A 17761-nucleotide genomic window follows, 5' to 3' on the forward strand; every position below is an offset into this window, starting at 1 on the left:
AGGGCGGGGTCTGGGCGGGGCTCGAGCCGGGGGCGGGGCCTGAGGGGGCGGGGCGAGGCGAGGGGCGGGGCCTGAGTGCGCCTGCGCGGCTCGCTCCCTCCAGAGGCGGCGGCGACGCGCTGGGGGAAGATGGAGGATTACCAGGCCGTGGAGGAGGTAACGGCCGGCGGCGACGGGAGGGCGGCGGCCGGGGGCGCGGCCTGTGTGGCCCCCGGGCCTCGCGCGGAGGGAGGGGCGGCCATCCCCGAGCGGGCGGCCGGCGCGACGCCCTGCGTGACCCCGGGGCGCCCGGGGCGGGCGTGGCGGGCGCTTCCCGCCCCGAGGCCGCGCCGGGTGGGGCTCCCCGGCCTCGCCCCGCCCGCTGCACCCGCCCCCCAGCACCCCATTCCCTGCGCCCCCCTCCTGCCCTGTCCACGCCCGCCCCCGCAGCCCCGGGCCACCCCCCGCCCTGCCCCCCGGACCTGCTCACCCTCCAGCCCCGCTGGGCCCCGCGGACGGGCGCCCCCCCGCGAGCCGGGACCCGCACCCCGCCGAACGCAGGCCCCGGGCGCGCGGGCATCCCGGGATCCGCGTCCACACCCAGCCCCCCCCCTTGCGCCCGGACCCCGCTCCCCGACGTCGCCGCCGGCCCGCGAGGGGCCGCCGCGGGGGTGGGAGACGCGCCCCTTGGTTTCCCGGCGCGCCCCGGCCCTGGGGAGGGTGCGCCCCGCGCAGGCCGGAGGCGCGAGGCCGCTCGGGGGGCGAGCGGGGGACACGCGCCTGCAGCGCCCTCGGGCACCTCGGTCCTGCCGGGCCGCGTCTCCACCGGTGCAGACCTGAGACCCGCGGGCGGGGCCGCCTTTGTCTCCTGCACACCTGGTTCCTGCGCCGGCCAGCCCCGCCCGGCGTGCGCTGTCCCCCGTCACCGTCACCGTGCCAGGCCTGCCGCTCACATTGGGGGAGAGGGACCCCTTACTGCCCCAGTGCTGGAGTCGGGTAAAGCACACGATTATTTGCCCAGCAGAAGAGAGTCACCGGGTGCGCTCCTGCCCGCTCGGTGCCATTCTGGAACAGCTGCCCATTTTCTTCCTGCTAAGCAGTTCTTGTTGAAGTTCAGATAGAGAGTCCTCCATCTTAGTCGTCTGCCAAAAATAAAAATAAATATGGAAAGACTTGAGAAAAACAAACTGCCCGAAGTTCTCCCCAGGTGCTGCGCTCCCCCTGCGCCCCCACGCAGTGACCCCGCCACCCCCGCCATGCTGGAGTGAACGTTCTCCTCAGTGAACAGCCTGGCTGGACTGTTTCTGAGATCATCCTTTCTAAATTACGTTCATTGCCTAAATGTGCATTCATCAGTCCATCTTCTACGTTGCAGACCGCCTTTGTCGTGGATGAAGTGAGCAACATTGTAAAAGAGGTGAGAGGAGAAAGGCTTGCTTCTTAAATGTTTGCCTAATGGCTTATGTGAATGAAAATAATGTTTTAAATACTCTCTTGGAATTGTTTCGACTGAGCCTGTGTGTTTTGGCATTTCAAATAACAGTTTTCACATCAGTGACTATTTAGATAAGCATTACTCCCATATTATGTAAATTATATATTGTAAATCAGACAGGAAATTTTATATATATAGCTTATAATTGAAGATTACAGTATTCAAATGAGTGCGTCCAGTGTTTAATGAAGAAAGTGTGAACATAAAAAATTGAGCACCTTCCAGTTATCTGGTACCTGGTGACCCAGTTGGAATTTATTCATTTATTACTCTCACATTTCTAAATCATCCTCTTTTTTTTTAGAAAAAAAAAAATTATTTATACAAGAACCAGGGTACAGGCCAGCTGCGCGGGAGGGTGACCGGATTCACCAGAGACAGAGTGGGAAACAGAACAGGCAGACTGATGAAATACACTGCTGAGGGGAGCAGCGGGCAAGTCAAGAGAGGTCTGCTTGCCATGTGGGAATCTCCCTAGCCAGCCAGGAATCAAACCCGCTCTGCAGAGGCTGCAGACAACTTCACAGCACAGCGCCCAACCGCCTGCACCACCAGGAAGGCCCTAAATCACCCTTTTATCATCATTGGACACCCTACCTCCCTTAGGTGATGAGAATGGGGGATAAAAAGTGTATTTTTTCTTCATCCAGAAAATACATATAAAGTGGGCATGCGTGGACTGGCACTGAAGGAGTGCCCAGAATGGGGGGAGGGGGGCAGACATTCACCAGATTACCATCCTGGAGCATGTGCGCCTGCGCACCCTGTGGTGCTAGGGTATGTGCTACTCTGAGGAATTGTCAGAACAGGAATTTGGGGAATCGTTAGGCATGGGGGTTCACTAACAGAACAGAGAGAGCAAACGTTCCTATCCCTGGTAGGAGTGTGTGTGGTGTTTGAGGGACCAATGGAGCCGCATGACTTGAGTGCTGGAGAGCCAGGGCAGGACAGGCCAGAAAGGCTCTCCTGGCAGCTGAGCATAGAGACCGAAGCCCTTACTGGAAAAGCCACCAGGTGATCTGGGCTTAGTAGCACTCTGAGGTTATGTTGGTGATTTGGAACTTTCAGTGCAAGTTGTTATCAATGCAAACTGCTAACTAGGGCCCTAGTAACAGAGCCACGCCCGCATTTGTGACCCACATCAAAAGACAATGGTTTTGTCCTGGCCTCTACATTATTCTCTGGCGTGATTTTGAGTTGCTTTGCAAGATCTTTAACAGGTTTTTTTTTCCCCTAAATACAGCGTTACTCTGGGGGTTTGGGTGAATGAAACAATCACACTGAAACCCTAGGGAATGGGGTAGGTTTGCCAGGAAGTTCCCCTTTGGCCACGCTCGGCTTCTGCATGATCTCTGGTGGGGTTGCCAGGCTGCCAGAGTTGGAAGTAGGCTTTCCCTTCTCAGTAGCACGCAGCGTGGTGTTGCCAGGCTACTCGCATGTATCGCCAGTCTCAACAACTATCTTATTACCCCCTTCCCCCTCCCCCGGAAATAGATTAATTCTGTCCTGGAGCTATTTTCAGGATGGGGTAGTAGTCAGCTTGGGTGGGTCCAAAATTGGAAGAGGGTTTTCCTTCTCCCTGAAAAGCAGTGAGTTTCAAAGTGTGTATGGAGTTGCCAGAGTTAGAGGTTTAAATTGACTGGAAGTCATCATCTTACCCCCACCCCTGGCGATGCCCAGGTCTAGTCATAACCAGAGAGCCTTTGAATGCCAGCCTTATGCTGGAATGCCAGCCTTATGCTGGGGAGGAGAGCAGGACGTGGCAGAGCAGGAGTTGTGATGGGGTGGGGGTGTCGGGAATCCAGGATCTCTGGCTCAATAGAAGCCAGGGTGTGACTGCAGCAGGTTTGTGTTCCTCCGGAGGAGTGGGTGGGGCTTAGGCCCTGGCATTAGACCCCCTGCCCACCCTCCAGCCCTAGGACTGTCTGTGCCGGTCTGAGGACAGAACTTGCTCCACTGAATGTTTTTGTTGTAGGTTATGACTGTGATAGAACTGAGTTTTCTGGTTTCCAGCATAGCAGGTTAGAAAAGGGTAGAGAAGAATGCTGCTTAGGAGCAGACACACTGGCATCAGCATAAGAGACCCAGAAAATCATGAAATGGGAATTCACTATAAACTTGAATCAAAATGCAGGCAAGGAACCAGGCATAATTAGTCTGTTTTTAAAAGGAATTTTTCATTAAAAATACATACAAACTTAGAATCTAGTTTGGATTTCACAGAGCTGCTCTTTAGTCATCTGCAAATGCCCTTACATGGGCAGATTCCCGGGAAATGCTGGATCAAGGACGTGCATTAGAATACATGACTATTCGGATAGGTTTGTACACTGTTGCTTATACAGACAACCAGTCAAGGAATAGGCCAAGGAAAATATTTTGTAGCCTCAGGAGGAAATAAATATTGTTGCTTATCTCGTGAGAGTAATCACAATAGTGAACATTAAATCCAATCAGAATGTTAAAAAAAATGACAGACCTTATTTAATTATGGATTTTTTTTTTTAATGAACATAAATCTTAGCTAAACGAAGCATGTTAAACAAAAGGTAATTTGTAAAGGATTCCTCATGGTTACCGATAAGCTCACTGGGTTATATTTTAGTTGTATTTCGCGGTTTTTTGGGGAGGAAACACACCCAAGGTGCTTGTTCTGCTCATGGGATCCCTGCTGTTTTCCAGGCCATAGAAAGCGCGATCGGAGGCAATGCCTATCAACACAGCAAAGTGAACCAGTGGACCACAAACGTAGTGGAGCAGACTCTAAGCCAACTTACCAAGCTGGGGAAGCCATTTAAATACATTGGTAATGGGTTTGTGCATCTCGAATGTCTCGGTGATTCCTTAAATATTGGTCGGGGCACAGCTGGCCTGACTTCCTGGTTCCCGGCAGGGTTTTGGGCGTTTACCAGCCCTCAGGCCTATTTAGCTGCTGGAACCACTGACAGGCACGCCTCAGGGTTTCACAGCACGAAGAGCAGATGTTTTTAAGACAGGTGTGTGGTAAAGGACAGGGAGGTGCACCTGTGCATGCTCTCAAGCCAGGCAGCCTGCCCTGAGCATTTTGTCACATGCCTCCTCCCGCAGTGACATCTATGTGCTGAAAGTGGGCCAAAAGATGTATGTTGCCACGTAGATTTCTCTAATGAATGTTCGTTTTAATTGAAGTGACCTGTGTGATTATGCAGAAGAATGGAGCTGGGTTACACACGGCCAGTTCCTGCTTCTGGGACAGCTCCACTGACGGTACGTTTTCATTTGTTTTGTGAAGGCTTGTCATGGGCATTTCCTTAAGGGTTTTCCAGTACATTCTTGGACTCTGCGGGAATCTAGATCACTTGGAATGGTGTTTCTGTGAAGTTGTGTGCGCAGGTGTTTCATGTCTCCAAGTCCATGTTTACTGGCCTCACTTACTAGAACCTAGTAGAGCTTGGCCGTGCTTCTCTGTAAGCCACAGAGGCGAGCACAGGATGTTTTGGCCTTAGGAGAAATCAAAATAAAGGGTCCATGGCTTCCCAGAGTTTTCAGTGCCAACCTGCCCTTCCCCCCGCAGGGAGCTGCACGGTGCGATGGGAAAACAAGACCATGTACTGCATCGTCAGCGCCTTCGGACTATCCATCTGACCTCCCAGGCCTTATCCTTTGTCTCAGCGCGTCTCTCCGTCTTCTGCTCCCACGTGTGAATTGAGTGAACACCTTTCTGTTCTCTTTGTGTTTTGTGTGGGTTTTTTGGTTTGGTTTTGTTATCGGTGGCACTCCCCAAGTGTAGAAGAAACCAAATAGCACTGTTCTAGGACCTGCACGCCCATTTCAAAGAAATCATCACCCCTGGTCTTAACTCTGAATATTTCTTTTCAAAGGTGCTAAAAACTGGAATCTGTTAGTGTGAAACTTTCTCTATTCTCTGAAATGATTCAAATACACGAATTTTCCATACTTTGTACTTTTGTTAGAATAAATTATTCCAATTTAAAGTTTGTTCTTTTTTGTAGAGACTGTCACAGCTGAATTCTTTATAGTTAGTAGCTTCAGAATCTATAAAATTGTAGAAGAGACAGCTGCAGTGTGCTCCTCTCTGACACAGTGGTTTGCTGGGTTCCCTCAGGGCAGGGATCCCATAGCTTCCTGTGCTTGGCTACATTTCTTCCTCTGGGCAACATAGCTTCATCTTCTGGTCCCTCCCCTGCAGCGCCGGGTGGGAAGTAGGCAAGATGGTTGAATGTCCCTTGGCCAGAGTGCTCTGATCTCACCTTGGGCCCAAGTCCCAAACAGTACAACTCTCCCACGCGCTTGCTTTTCAGTAGCAATCACAAAGCATGTCTTACTTTTTCAAGCTTCCAGAATGCTTTCCCACTCATTCATTGTGTCCACACAATTAGATATTTATAATCATAAAATGTGGGCGTTATCTGAATTTAAAATCACATCCAAGAAAGTGGGGAGGGTGGAGCCCAAAACTTGATCTTCTGACCTCATTTTTCAGTGCTTGTCCACCAGCCATGCTGACATGGTGAAGACACTTTGGTCACCGTTTGCTGAGAAAGCCTCCTGCTCGCCCAGAGCCCTTGCATTAAAGCACGCGTGCGAGTGACTAGATGAAGGGCGGGTGCACAGCACACAAAGCAAGATGTATGTGCCAGGGGTGAACATTAAACATGTATTAACATTTACCAGAAAGGTAGTCTCAGAATGAAGCAATTCCCAAAGTGTGAGTTTGCCATAAATAAACATTTATTCACTTGGATTACAGGGACATTCTGTGATCGGGTCCTGTGCTTGGGGGCACAGTCCCACGACCTAATACAGAGCGCTCTCCTTGAGCCTACAAGATTAGTTGTTTTGTTTTACAAATATTTACAGTCTTTTTGTAAAAAGGCAGTTTTCAGTAGCAGAAAATCCATTTGTGTTTCATAGTATGATTTAGTTACCAGTAGTATATTTAAAACATGTCAAACCAAGGTAACAAGACATCACAGACTAAATCAACTTTCCTTTGGCCTGGGGACAGGGGGTGGGGGGGGAATATATCTTCTTTTTTTTTTTCCCCTCAAAAGTCTCTCACCTCTAAGGCAACTGGTTTCTAAAACCCTCAAAATATATATTACTCAAAATACATCCTTTAGTGTTTGTCTAGTCTTCACTGGATGTCCCTGTTAATCAGCTGCTGTGTTTTCCCTGTGGACAGGATTCCGGAAGCCAGTACCACATCGTAACCTGTTTAACACAATGACCTCCAGTGAACCAGTGAAATACTTGAGGCTGGTGACATTTGTCTGGTACCTGCTCATTCAGGGGTTGGGTTTACATAATATAGCTAAACTTTTATTGCAATCTGTAATTATATACAGTAACCTTACAAACCTTGAATATATTGTATACCTCTCCTCCAGCCTTTCAAACGGGGCTTGAGAGAGAGAAGGCTGCGTTACTTCACTGCTGTAATGATTTAATAATAAATCAAGCGGACCTATTATCCACATGGATAATGGAGCTCTCCCTAGGGAAACTGTTAAATACCTCTGGTCGTCTTCCAGGTGCCCCTAGACAGGACCAGTATTAAAAAATTATCCCAAAGATGATGTTATTCAAGCCATTACTGTGAGAACTAAAGTCAGCCCTTTGAATTTATCATTTAAATTTGCAAAACATACCCAATGAAGAAGAAAAACAACTTTCTTGCTACTGTTCAGACTTCAGTGTTTTAACCTAATACCTATGGCACACATAATACATGCTAAATGCTGTGTACTTTAAGCAAATTTTCACATGGAATATGTAACATGTTGATATACATGACCAGAGAAGTTGAAAATGCATAATTTAATAAGGACCCTTTTCCCCCTTTAGTACTTCTATAATTTTTTTCTTGTTTCCAACTTAGTTACAAAAACTAACTTCATACTTTTCAGTTCACTGGCTGGATGCCGTGAAGACAACGTATGAAGGTATCAGTCACCGGTTTATAATTACACTACAAGACAAAGACAAGTTTAAGTTCCAATGTGCACAGCTAATGCCTCAAGTATTTTACATGTATTGATAAATAACAGCATTCCAAATCATGGACAATTACTTTATAATGATTAAATCTTGTAAACTATCACATACTAGGGTACGTTAATCAGGAGTAAGTTTTCATCAATTTACATAAAATTATTTATAGTTACTCTTAATAGAAGTCGTAAAATTTGTTTACAGAAGATTTTCTCAATACCTCTGAGTACACAAAATCAAAAAAGTGATCACACCATCGCAAATGTAAAAACCATGTAAACTTGAATTATCCTTGCAATGATAGTTGTTTTCATTCAAACATTCATATTTACAAGGTTTTTAAAAACAAATATAAATGGAATCCATATTAAAGAGACAGCATCAAAGTTCAAATTAAAAAGAGATACCAGTCACAATGAACAGTCTCACGAACCTCTGTGACGTCCCAGCACGACCTGAGGGGACTATAATTGCCCGCGCTCACACAGTCGGCATTAATGCATAGATGAGATGTAGGTGCTGTTCGCAGAGCAGAAGAAGCCTATCTAAACCCCTGCATTTGCCAGTGGACATCAGTCAGGACGTCTGTGGTGGTCAGGAATTGACAGTTCACGAGGCATTACCGTGACCGTAGAAGAAAAAGCAAAGGGAGAGCTGCAGCACCTTCTAGACCTTGTCTTCAACTGAAGGGACTGGGCGTCTCGTGCACGGATGCAGCCATGCTGACAGCTTCCCTTCCCACAGGGACGGTCTGCTTACTCAGCCCCTTGAGCCGTGGAGGGCCTGGGCGGCCCCCACCTTACCCTCCACGAAGATGGTCTTCCATAAGCCCATTTCCAAGGTTCTACTTTCTTTCCTCTACTTTGAATGTGAAATTGAAAAACTTTCTGGCAATAATCTATAATATTTCCATCATTTATTTAGCTTCTATTTTAAAAAAATATAAAGCTCTACAGGGTGTCATCTCTTCAACAGCATTGCAAAAACTTTATATTGGAATTGAGGATGCCTGCCCTCTTCGCCAGCCCAAACACAGGGCCTTCCATTCACTCACATATGTGAGGCTCACAGGCCCGCGCAGCCACGTGTGCACACGGGCCCTTGGTACCTGGCGCCGGCACTCGTCGGCTACCTTCCCCTTTCCTTATGAAACTCCACACCCGCCTCACAGCCACAACAGCACTTCTGCTTTGGTGGACAGAGGGCTGCAGCCTGTCCCCCTGCAGCCGCTGTGAGTCGGCACTTCCCTATTCGGCGCGGGGGGTCGCCAGGCTCCGTGGGAAGGGCTGCCCAGGTCAGGGCCAGCGAGAGCGGGCTTCCCGTGAAAGGGTCAGAGCGGGGTCAGAACGAGGGCAGCACAGGTCAGCGCAGAGAGGATAAGAGGCGCGGAATGCTGACATGCCAGGGCCTTCGGACAGGGCTTTCCATGAATTTGACATTTGTTAAGTTCTTAAAAATATATATATATAATTGCCTCTACCAAAACCAGAAGTGATTTCCTCCTTGCCACTGAAAACAAGCTCTCTCTTCCCTGAAATCTTTGAAATGGATTTGGCTGAACTCCTCAGGGCATCTCTTTCCAAATGAAAAGTATTCCCAAATAAAAGTAAGAATGAATTTGGCCTGACTTTTAAATTTGTCCTCAGGTTTGATTTTCCTTTCAAAAATATGTAAACAAGCAAGAGTCTCTGCTTATAAAACAAGCCTGACTAGAGGCAGGTGCAGCGGGAGGGCCCAGAAGTGTTGCTGCAGGAGACCCGGGCTCCCCAGCAGCCCTAGTCGCTGTCCGACCCCTCCTTGTACTGGGCCCGGATGGCCTGGCCGTTCTGCAGGGGCATCTCTTCATAGTCACTCCTGTCATGAAAGAGACCTTTGATACCGCTGGGCTTTTGACGGCCATTTATTCTCTCACCCCGACACAGCGTCCTAACAAGAACGCATTTCATAGCCTCACTCTCCGCTGCAAGGCCAGCTGGCACTGCCCACTCTCCATCCGCCACCACAGGCCGTCACAGAGAGAACAGCCACCACTCGCTGACGGAGCTCGGCGGAAAGGAAGCCCCTACAGGGTAAGCCACGGGACAAAGCCACTCCCAGACCAAGGAAGGTAACGGTCCTTGAAAACCATTTCAGAATGACTAACAACCTGCTCAGTCAACACGTGGGGCCAGGCGGAAGCTCCCGGCACACGTCCCAGGGACGGGGCTTACCCGTAGATGACGTCGTCGTCCGAGTCGTTCAGCATGGAGAAGGCAGGGTTGTCCTTCAGCTGGGACTCTGAAAACCAAGAAAGCATTTTTAACTCGGGTAACTTGTGTTACTCGTCTGGAAAGGCAGGAAGCTGTCTTGGAAAAGAAGAGTCAGAGCTCGACTCAAATCCTGGTTTCCACCATTTTATCATCCATGTGACCTGGAGAAATCACTGCTCTCCAGGGCATTACCCAGTGGGCAGCCGGAGACCGAGTGGGAGCTGCCGCTAGGGGTACTTGCTCCCAAGTGCATGCAAGGGGTGCATTTTGGGTTTTTTCAAAGGCCCTGGCACTAGGGGCCCAGAACTCATCCTGGCACCCGCCCAAAAGCACTATCATCTTGGGTCATACAGACAGCACCCCTGCCAGGTGCTACCTGAAACGCAAGCTCCCTGTTTAACCTGACTGGGTCTCTGTCTGCTAAGAGGAGGCCCTGGAGTCACGGCCCCGGCGCTAACAGGAACCCAGAAGCACGTCCTGGCGGGGCCCCACGGCTTACCGTACACAGCATTCTTTGATGGAGAGTACACGAAGGCCAGCGTGTAGAGGTAAAAGTTCAACAAGCCGTAGAAGGACAAGAATTCAGCTGGTGACACAGTCAAGGGAAGTCAGAAGCCCAGGAGACTCCACATGATTTCTCAGCCTTGCTCTCGGCCCGACCACTCCCACTTGCACTGCCAACCACTAAGTCCCCAGGTCCACGAGCCCAAGTCAGGGCACCACAGAACAAGCCCGTGGCCAGAGATTCCCACAGCCGTGCAAGGCGACCTTGCTCTCTGCTATTTGTGGGAACCTCCCTCGGGAGGTGGCAGGACAGACATGATCAGGGGCCACGCCAGGGCGGGAAGCCGCATGCACGCGGGCGAATCAAGAGCGAAACAAAGCACTGGAAGCAGACGCAGCCCTCCCCCGCCCGTCCTGGTCTCAGACCCCTTTGGCAAGCTGGTGACAGCTTAGAGTGAGAGCAGCCACCAGGCCTGGAAAGACCGGACTTCATTCTAAAGCCGTCAGGGTTCCCCAGGAAAGAACCTGCATGTACAGGATGACCCTCCAAAGTGTCTCTGACAGGTGGTGTCACCCCAGTGGGGTAGGAAGCACATGCTGCACCGGCCCTGCACCTGGGACAGGAGTTCCCCTGGGAAAGTGCTCCCCACTCCCTCTTGTCCACTATCCTAGAGGGTCAGCTGGCCCAGCCCCATGACCACAGTGCCCAGAAGCAGCTACGGGGCCATCTGGGTGCTGGAAAAGGACCCCAATGGGGAGGGGACCACAGATCAGGACTTCACTTCTCAGTGCTCCGTGGGGACAGCATAAGGTTCAGCATTGGTACTCAGTTCCTCCGCAGCCCCCCACAAGTATTAAAAAGGGGGTGTGGAGATGCTGGGACCCTGAATTCAAGCTCAGGCTCTGCCACCTGGTAACAGACTTGGGGACATCTCACCTACGCTGACTACAGAGATAACGCGGTGCTTCTGGGCCAGACAGCAGAGGCCACCTCCCCACACACTGGCGGGAGTCCCGAAGGGCCTCCACCCGGCAGGGCTCGCCTCTCCCTCACATCCATAAACCCAAACACCGCCCACTCCATGTCCGCCCTGACTCCCCTTCCTGTTAAAGGATATAATTCTGATAGTGAGCTGATAGCTCAGCTACAAAGTTGTCTTGTAACACTTGCGCTCCGAACCTCAAATAAAGGATGACGATGCTGGAAAAAAGGGGAAGAGCAGGTAAAAGGCAGAAGCAGCCCTGGCGTCACGGACCCTCTAGCAGCTGGCCCCCACCAGCCTTCTCCCGGCCACTGGTGCAAGGAGCCGGCGCACGCCCACGCTCGCGCACACACACAACTTGGTGCTGGGTTTCTGGTCTCAGCTCCAGGAGGGCCAGCTGCTGGGACAGAGCGAGGCTTCCACAGACCCGACAGTCTCCAGCCCATGCTCACTCTCACTCTGGGAGCGCCGTGTCCACACTGGCTGTGGTGGAAGAGCTGGGTGTACAGGGTGCCCCTCCCCAGGGCTGGGAGCTGCGAAGCAGACCCGGAAGGCGGGCCTCTCGAATCCCCAGGGCTCCCTCCAAGGCACAGGGCCGCCAGCTGCTTATCTGCCATCCAAACCACCCAAGGAGAAATGCAGATAATGCAATTTCTCCCCCCATAAACAACCAACATTTCTCTGTGTGAAACATGTCAGGAACAACGCCTTCTGGGTCAGGCCCTCTGCCGCAGCCTGCACCTGGCCAGCCTGAGCGTGGGGCTCTCCGGCCACCCTGGCCCCTCCACCTGTCCAGTGGCACCTGCTCGGAGTCCAAACTCCCAGCGCTGAGAGCCAGGCCCTGCGCTTCACTCCCCCACTCACAACTCCTGCCTGGGGTCCCGTCCTGGGTTCCTACCCTAGGGTCCAGGCCCAGAGCCACACACAGGGCTGCATCCCCATTCTCTGCGCTGGTCACTGTCTGCTGCACCCAGGCGGGACGTCACAGCGAGCGGGGACAGCCGGCACCGAGCACTGGGCCCTGCTCTTCACTCCCCCACTCTCACAAAGACAAGCCCTCAGCCCTTCTGAGTGCCCCGCCTGGGGAACACGACCTCTGGCGTGATGGGCATATTTGGTTGGAAGTAACTTACAATTAACTCTGTAAAAGGGGAGAAAGATATCCACCATAGTAAAACAGAAATTTTGCGTCAAGAAATGAAGTCTTCTCACCTAATGACAAGCACGACGAAAGTCAACGCAGTCAAAAATTTTAACCTGAGATCTGAAAAAGAAAGAAATCCTGCCGTTAGGTCACCCGGGAGGTAAATTGCAGCAACTCTCACCTCAGAGATTTTCGAAATAAAAACAAAAATGAAGCCAGACCCCGGGACGAAAGCCCCTTCCTCTAGAGCTTATGCAGGGAGGGGCCACGGCACCTCCCAGGGCCCAGGACAGTCCCCAGTGAGGCCGGAACCCTCGATACTCGGTTGTGACAGGATTCCACGAGGTCAGGTGACTTGCCCTCACTCGAGGACCTGGGGAAGCACCCTGCCAGCTCCAGGTGCCATTCTGGAAGGACACAGGCAGCTCCAACAGCCTCTCTGAGCCTGTACCCCAGCAGGCATTCCCCCTGCCCCAAGGCCTGCAGCGCTGGTCCCAGGCACTGGCCAAAAGGCCCTGTTGTCCATTCTGCCAGCTGTGGGCCCCCTGGGACCAAACGCACGGGTCCCCAGCTGTATGGGAAGGGGCAGTCCTCGGGGGCAGGCCATTCACTGGGGGGACACCTGGCTGGTAGCTGGAGGGCGCTTACCTACGTAAGGCATGTGACGGAGCTCGGAGCAGGCCCGCACGATCAAGAACAGCAGGTACAGGACGTACACAGCCGCCACCACCATGAAGAAGACCTTCATGCCCTGGAAGGCGATGGGGGGGCGCGTGAGTGGGGAGGCGGTCTCGGGGCCTTTCCTCCCCACAAGCCCGGGAGAGTGGACAAGCACCCAAGGTCACTCCACACACAGAGACCCGACTGTGCTCCACACTGGCTACCCTTGGTGAGCCCTGGAGGCCGGAGGCTCAGCCCGGAGGACTCCCCCCGCCAACCAGGACATGCAGCTGGCCCTCCACACGTGGGGGAGGGTCAGGGCTGCATCCTCAGACATGCTCAGGGTCAGACTCCACTTATCTGGACCTCGGTTTTCTTATCTGTGACGTGAGAGAATAAACCAGGTCATCTGGAAGTATCGGGGCTCAAGTCACCCGATTTTGTAACTTTGTACAAGAAGACAAGTGGAGGCTGTGCTCTAGGCCCGGAGCTGTGACAGGGACGCCAGCAATGCTGACCCCTCCCTGGGGTCCCTCTTCAGCATGGCCCCTGGTCTTTCTGGCGTCCTCCCAAATCACCAGTTAGCAAGCTTACGCCAAGTCACCAAATTCAGTCATTTTTTTAAAATAGCATTAAAAAAAATTCCTCAGGCTTCATGAACTATCCTTACCTGAAAATTCCCTGTGTCGACACGATACTGGTACATCGGATCGTGTAACTCATTAACTCTGAAAACACAGTTATATAGAAAAGCGTAGGTTAACCACTAGTTTCCTTTTTATTTTACACTTTCTCACTGGGCTTCCTTTCCTTCAATTTAGTAATTTAAACTTGCAAACTGACAGTAAAGAGTTTTTCAAGAGTAATTCTAAATTTGTAAGAAAATCTAATTTCACACTGCAAAAACCCCACGCTCCTGCCTGCTGTCCAGGCTCCTGCCTGCTGTCCATGCTGCTGTCTGTCCACACTCCTATCTGCTGCTCACGCTCCTGTCTGTCCAGGCTCCTGTCTGTCATCCCTGCGCTTGTCTGTCTGTCCAGGCTCCTGTCTGCTGCCCACGCTCCTGTCCATCTGTCTACAGTCAGTGGGGCTGTGAAGTGGCTTTTTCACAAGGAAAACCACTGTCCCATCTCTGGCCATTTCCCAAGAGCGTGTCCAGGTTCCTTTCCAATGGGATCCACAGGCACGAGGACATGGACGAGCAAGGAAAACAACAAACCAAGTACCAACTCCCAGGAACTCAGTTCCAGATGAGCAGGGGCACTGAGAGGAGGGCAGGCAGGAGGGTGGCAGAGACGCATGAGAATTCTCAGCCCTCACAGTGACTCTTTGGGGTAAACTCATTACCCTCATTTTACAGATGAAGAAAGAAAGTACTGTGTGGGGAGGTCGTGGAGGGGGGGAGCTCTGCTCCTAGCAGGTTCCCTGAGACAGGACCCCTCGATGCCCCTCGCTCTCCTGACAGAACCGGACCAGACAGAAGCTACCCTGGCTGTGTTGGGGCCCGACATGCTTTGGGCGAATCAGGCTGCCACCTCACGAGGCGACTGCAGTTGGAACCACTTTACAGGACAAAAGTACTAACGAAAATAAACCCTGGGAGCAGGTGTGAGGCTGGGGAGGTCACAGATGCCCAGGGAGGCGGAGTGAGGAGCCAGCCCCAGCTTCGGGCCTACAGGGGGAGCCTTTGCCTCGCAGCGGAGGAACCTTGAAGCATGTGTGTTCATGTCCCATCTGAGACTAGCAGACTCCCATGGATGGCTACAGGCCACACAGGCAGAAACGCACTCAAGTTCAAGGTGCACTGCCACAGCTGGGAGGGATGGGTGACAACTCGTCCAGATGAGCTCCCAAAATCTGGCCTGCCCACCTTAGCGCGGGCTTCCCCACTAAAGGCTCACACATCATAAAATCACTCACGTCTGCCATATTCCTAGGGTCACGGAAGCCAACCACAACAGTCCAACGATGAAGAATTTAGGTAAATAGAAGGTCAAACACTTCCTTTCTCCCTGAAAGGAAAAGTAAAAAAAAAAAAAAAAAAAAAAGTGGTGGGTGGGGGGAGAAATAGAGAAGTGAGTAAATGCAGCCAATCATCAACCCCTAACAGGCCACCTCACATCACAGACACTCAGCTCCTTCCCACCCAGGGGCCCTCTCCTGCCGGCAGAAAGCGGGCTCTCAAGGTTAAGTCCATCTTTAGGAATGACTGAGTCCCTCCGTGGAGCCGAGGCTGACCTGGACCCGAATGCCATGGTACACGCAGAGCCAGAAGAGCAGCAAGGCGCACAGGAACACGGACTGGAAGAGGTCGTCCAGCATGCCCGGGAGCCAGCTGTTCACCAGGAAGGAGAGGGGGAAGAAGGGATCTGGAAGCAGAAGGCAGGACAGCGTGAAGACAGGCTGGCAGGACCCAGCCACGAGCGCCGTCCCTGCGAGGCCAGAACTCAGGCCGCGCTCCCCCGGCACAGCCAAAGGAAAACGCGTGAACTCAAGTCTGTTTTGTTTTTCAAAACACCTAAAAGCCATGACCAGATTGCCCCAGCGATGGTGACAGAACACCTTCTGCTCCGCCATCCGCTCCTCCCCGCAGGCCCGGGGATCCCCACTCAGCTCTGGAGCCAGCGCTGTCTGGAACAGGAAGGAGGAGCAGACGGGTGTCGGGCACGGCAGCCAAGTTAAGACGCTGCGCCTGCAGCCTGCCAGCTCAGCCACTGAGGCCGTCGCCCATCTGTGCTCCATGGGAGCTATCGCCACTGGACACCCAAAACAGCAGTCAAGGGGCTGGGGCCCCTGCCACCCATCCCTTTAGGAGCCCCTGGCTTTTCTGGAGACCTCAGGGCCAGGCCAGCTCTGTGAACTCATCTGGCCTCAGCCTGTAAAGGGGAGCGCTCCACCACCAACCGCTCACCTACCGTTGTAAAGCAGCAGCAGAGGCAAAAGAATGGACATCCACTTCTGCTCGATGCCCCAGTCTCTCATGGAGAACTTGCGGAGGGAGTGGGCAAACAGGCACTGCAAGAAACCAGGCCATCAGTGCCCTGGCTAACACCCAGCTCGGGACCACCACTGCCTCCCCAGTGCCAGCAAGACCTGCTCCGTGAACCCCAGTCAATTGCCCATTGTGGTCACAGGCCACAGATGGCAGCTGGGATAAGAGAGCCAACCACTGCCAAGGGCCATGGACAAGGGTCCCGGGTGTTCCTGAGGGGCAGGCGGGCCCTGGCATCCATACACCTGCTGCAGAGCAGAAGCGCACCCACCCCACCACCTCCGTTGGATGCAGGTCAGGCTGAGCCGGCCGCACCGAGACAGTCCCAGCCAGGCATGGGCCTCGCGGCCAGGCCACTGCACCCTCCCAGAGGCAGCAGCTTCTCAGGAGGTCACCAGACCCTGAGCAGAGAGGGCAAAGGCCACATCAGGGGAGTGTAGTTCAAACACCTCCGGAAGGCTTGGGCACAGGAGAGAAGTTTCTTTGAACTAATTTAAAACAGGACCCAGTTTGTGATTTTTAGACAAGGGATGTTTACAGTTTATGTGTTTTCCGTAATCTGACAGAAACTGATGGTCTTCCAGGTAGTCAGCAAAAACTCAGGCCCAAGGAGGACCGAGAGGCTGTGGGCACTCCCCACCCACCAGCTGGTGGTGGGTCTCGGTGGCCTTGATGGTTCACCAGGAGCGCCTGGCCCTGTGCCACGCCCAGGTCCCAGTGCCTTTGGCACTGTCCTCACATGTCCCCACAGTTGTCTGTGTCCTTCTGCACAGTCAGTAAGTGAAGCACGGGTATCACTGGGCAGCATCTCGAGTGGCCACCAGGACAGATGGTGGACACGCCTCTGAGTCAGAGAAAAGACCCACCTCCACCAAGAGGCCTGGGGTCACTGATAAGCACCCCCATCAGTGTACCTCGGGGCATGGACCTTCCACCAAGAGGCCCGGGGTCACTGGTAAGCACTCCCTGTCAGTGCACTTGGGACACCAACCTGGGGCTTGAGCGAGCAAGAGCCTGAGCCTCCAAAACCACTTCTCGGGGCCTTCCTGCTAAAAAGGACCCCCGGCAGGCAGGTCTGCAAAACTCTGCAAAGGCAGACACCTGAGAATGGCTGCGTCCGCCCTCGAAGCCTGGCCCTCCAGTGAGGCAAATCCGCTGTGTCACTGCCCAGTGAGGAGAATGGACTTAAAGGGCACTGGGGGTGTGATTGTCACCCCACAGAAATCCCCATTGCAAGGAGCCCACTGCCTGGCCCTGCTGCAGCCAGCTGACACATGAGCCACACCCTGTCAGACCCCAACAGCATCTCAGGATTCAAAGGAATCCCCAGAGTGGCTTAATTTGTAGACAGACTTCACCCTCTTAGGGTTCAGCGTGTTTATCAGGCGGGGGGACTTACAGTGACGATGAAGGTGAGCACCACAAAGATGAACCGGAACCAAATCTCCCACTGGGAAAATGCAGGGTTATACGTCTTCCACTGAAAGGAAAAACAGGAATGTGATTTGGGGGTAAAAGGCATCTAAAAGAAATCTACCAGGTTAGAAATAAACAGTTCTCTCTCCATGTGAGACTGTGTAATAGAAAATGTTCTTTTCGGACCTCCCCGGTGGCGCAGCGGTTGACCACTAGGTTGCGATGCTGCCCATGGCCTCTGGAGGGCCGGTTCAATCCCGGGTCGGCGGGCGAGGGTCCCACATGGCGCACAGACCTCTCCTGCCGCCGGCTGCTCCCCTCAGCAGTGTGCTTCATCACTCTGCC

At 52.7% G+C, this 17761-nt stretch overlaps 3 protein-coding genes across 7 annotated transcripts in view; 1 reads left to right on the forward strand and 2 right to left on the reverse strand.

The window, feature by feature from the left end:
- Window positions 1-488, reverse strand: part of SYTL3 (synaptotagmin like 3) — a 74256-nt gene extending 73768 nt beyond the window's left edge. The window contains exon 1 of the mRNA XM_037520577.2: window positions 470-488. The gene's annotated coding sequence lies outside the window, so the exon portion shown is untranslated. The remainder of the gene's footprint in view (window positions 1-469) is intronic.
- DYNLT1 (dynein light chain Tctex-type 1) lies at window positions 72-6290 on the forward strand. Of its 2 annotated transcripts, XM_037520585.2 has the most exons (5): window positions 72-156; window positions 1355-1396; window positions 4157-4280; window positions 4643-4720; window positions 5028-6290. In XM_037520585.2, exons 1-5 carry the CDS (start codon window positions 130-132, stop codon window positions 5096-5098), a joined length of 342 nt encoding a protein of 113 aa, XP_037376482.1. In that variant the 5' UTR covers window positions 72-129; the 3' UTR covers window positions 5099-6290. The 2 variants fall into 2 exon arrangements, with proteins under 2 accessions (XP_037376482.1, XP_037376483.1); XM_037520586.1 differs by lacking the exon at window positions 5028-6290 and having other exon boundaries at window positions 4663-4718.
- TMEM181 (transmembrane protein 181) overlaps window positions 895-17761 on the reverse strand; it is a 62357-nt gene continuing 45490 nt past the window's right edge. The window contains exons 7-17 of one of the 4 annotated variants that reach the window (XM_054697922.1): window positions 17400-17480; window positions 15924-16023; window positions 15247-15377; window positions 14929-15020; window positions 13679-13736; window positions 12997-13099; window positions 12417-12468; window positions 11340-11422; window positions 10217-10306; window positions 9679-9745; window positions 895-1121 (exon numbers count right to left, since the gene is read on the reverse strand). In XM_054697922.1, the coding sequence (XP_054553897.1) occupies window positions 989-1121; window positions 9679-9745; window positions 10217-10306; window positions 11340-11422; window positions 12417-12468; window positions 12997-13099; window positions 13679-13736; window positions 14929-15020; window positions 15247-15377; window positions 15924-16023; window positions 17400-17480 (990 nt within the window). In that variant the 3' untranslated portion in view covers window positions 895-988. Of the gene's footprint in view, window positions 1122-3995; window positions 9323-9678; window positions 9746-10216; window positions 10307-11339; window positions 11423-12416; window positions 12469-12996; window positions 13100-13678; window positions 13737-14928; window positions 15021-15246; window positions 15378-15923; window positions 16024-17399; window positions 17481-17761 lie in introns of those variants that run through there. The other 3 variants (XM_054697925.1, XM_054697926.1, XM_054697924.1) reach the window with 3 other exon arrangements.

This window comes from Talpa occidentalis, unplaced genomic scaffold (genome assembly GCF_014898055.3).
Source record: "Talpa occidentalis isolate TD23 unplaced genomic scaffold, MPIMG_talOcc4v2.1 talOcc4.2, whole genome shotgun sequence".
NCBI classification, from domain to species: Eukaryota; Metazoa; Chordata; class Mammalia; order Eulipotyphla; family Talpidae; genus Talpa; species Talpa occidentalis.